This window comes from Trachymyrmex septentrionalis, unplaced genomic scaffold, assembly GCF_001594115.1.
Source record: "Trachymyrmex septentrionalis isolate Tsep2-gDNA-1 unplaced genomic scaffold, Tsep1.0 C3187064, whole genome shotgun sequence".
In the NCBI taxonomy this organism is placed as follows: domain Eukaryota; kingdom Metazoa; phylum Arthropoda; class Insecta; order Hymenoptera; family Formicidae; genus Trachymyrmex; species Trachymyrmex septentrionalis.
In genome coordinates, this window is record NW_017301634.1 from 1 (window position 1) to 253 (window position 253).

General features: G+C 35.6%; 1 protein-coding gene across 1 annotated transcript; it reads right to left on the reverse strand.

The window, feature by feature from the left end:
- Positions 1-5: 5 nt before the first annotated feature.
- On the reverse strand, positions 6-248 carry LOC108745328 (tryptophan--tRNA ligase, cytoplasmic-like; the record flags this gene model as incomplete). The annotated part of the gene is made up of 1 exon (XM_018481805.1): positions 6-248. A coding segment is annotated over one exon (243 nt), but the record flags the coding sequence as incomplete, so codon positions are not given.
- Between the last annotated feature and the right edge of the window lie 5 nt (positions 249-253).

Consider the following 253-nt stretch of genomic DNA (forward strand, 5'->3'; position numbering starts at 1 on the left):
TCACCCTGCTTCTTTATTTCTTCGGATATCTTCTCTGCTTCTGAAATGTCTTGGTTTCCTGGCTTTATCTTGCTTTCAGTACTAGCAACTTTAGTATCAGCTGGTTTCCAATCCTGACCAGTCGCATTTTTATAATCACTTTTCAAACTTAAGAGAACCTTCACTTCTTGATCAATAATGCTCTTTTCAACTTTTGAACTTTTTATATTTCGTACTTTGTCACCCTGCTTCTTTATTTCTTCGGATATCTTCT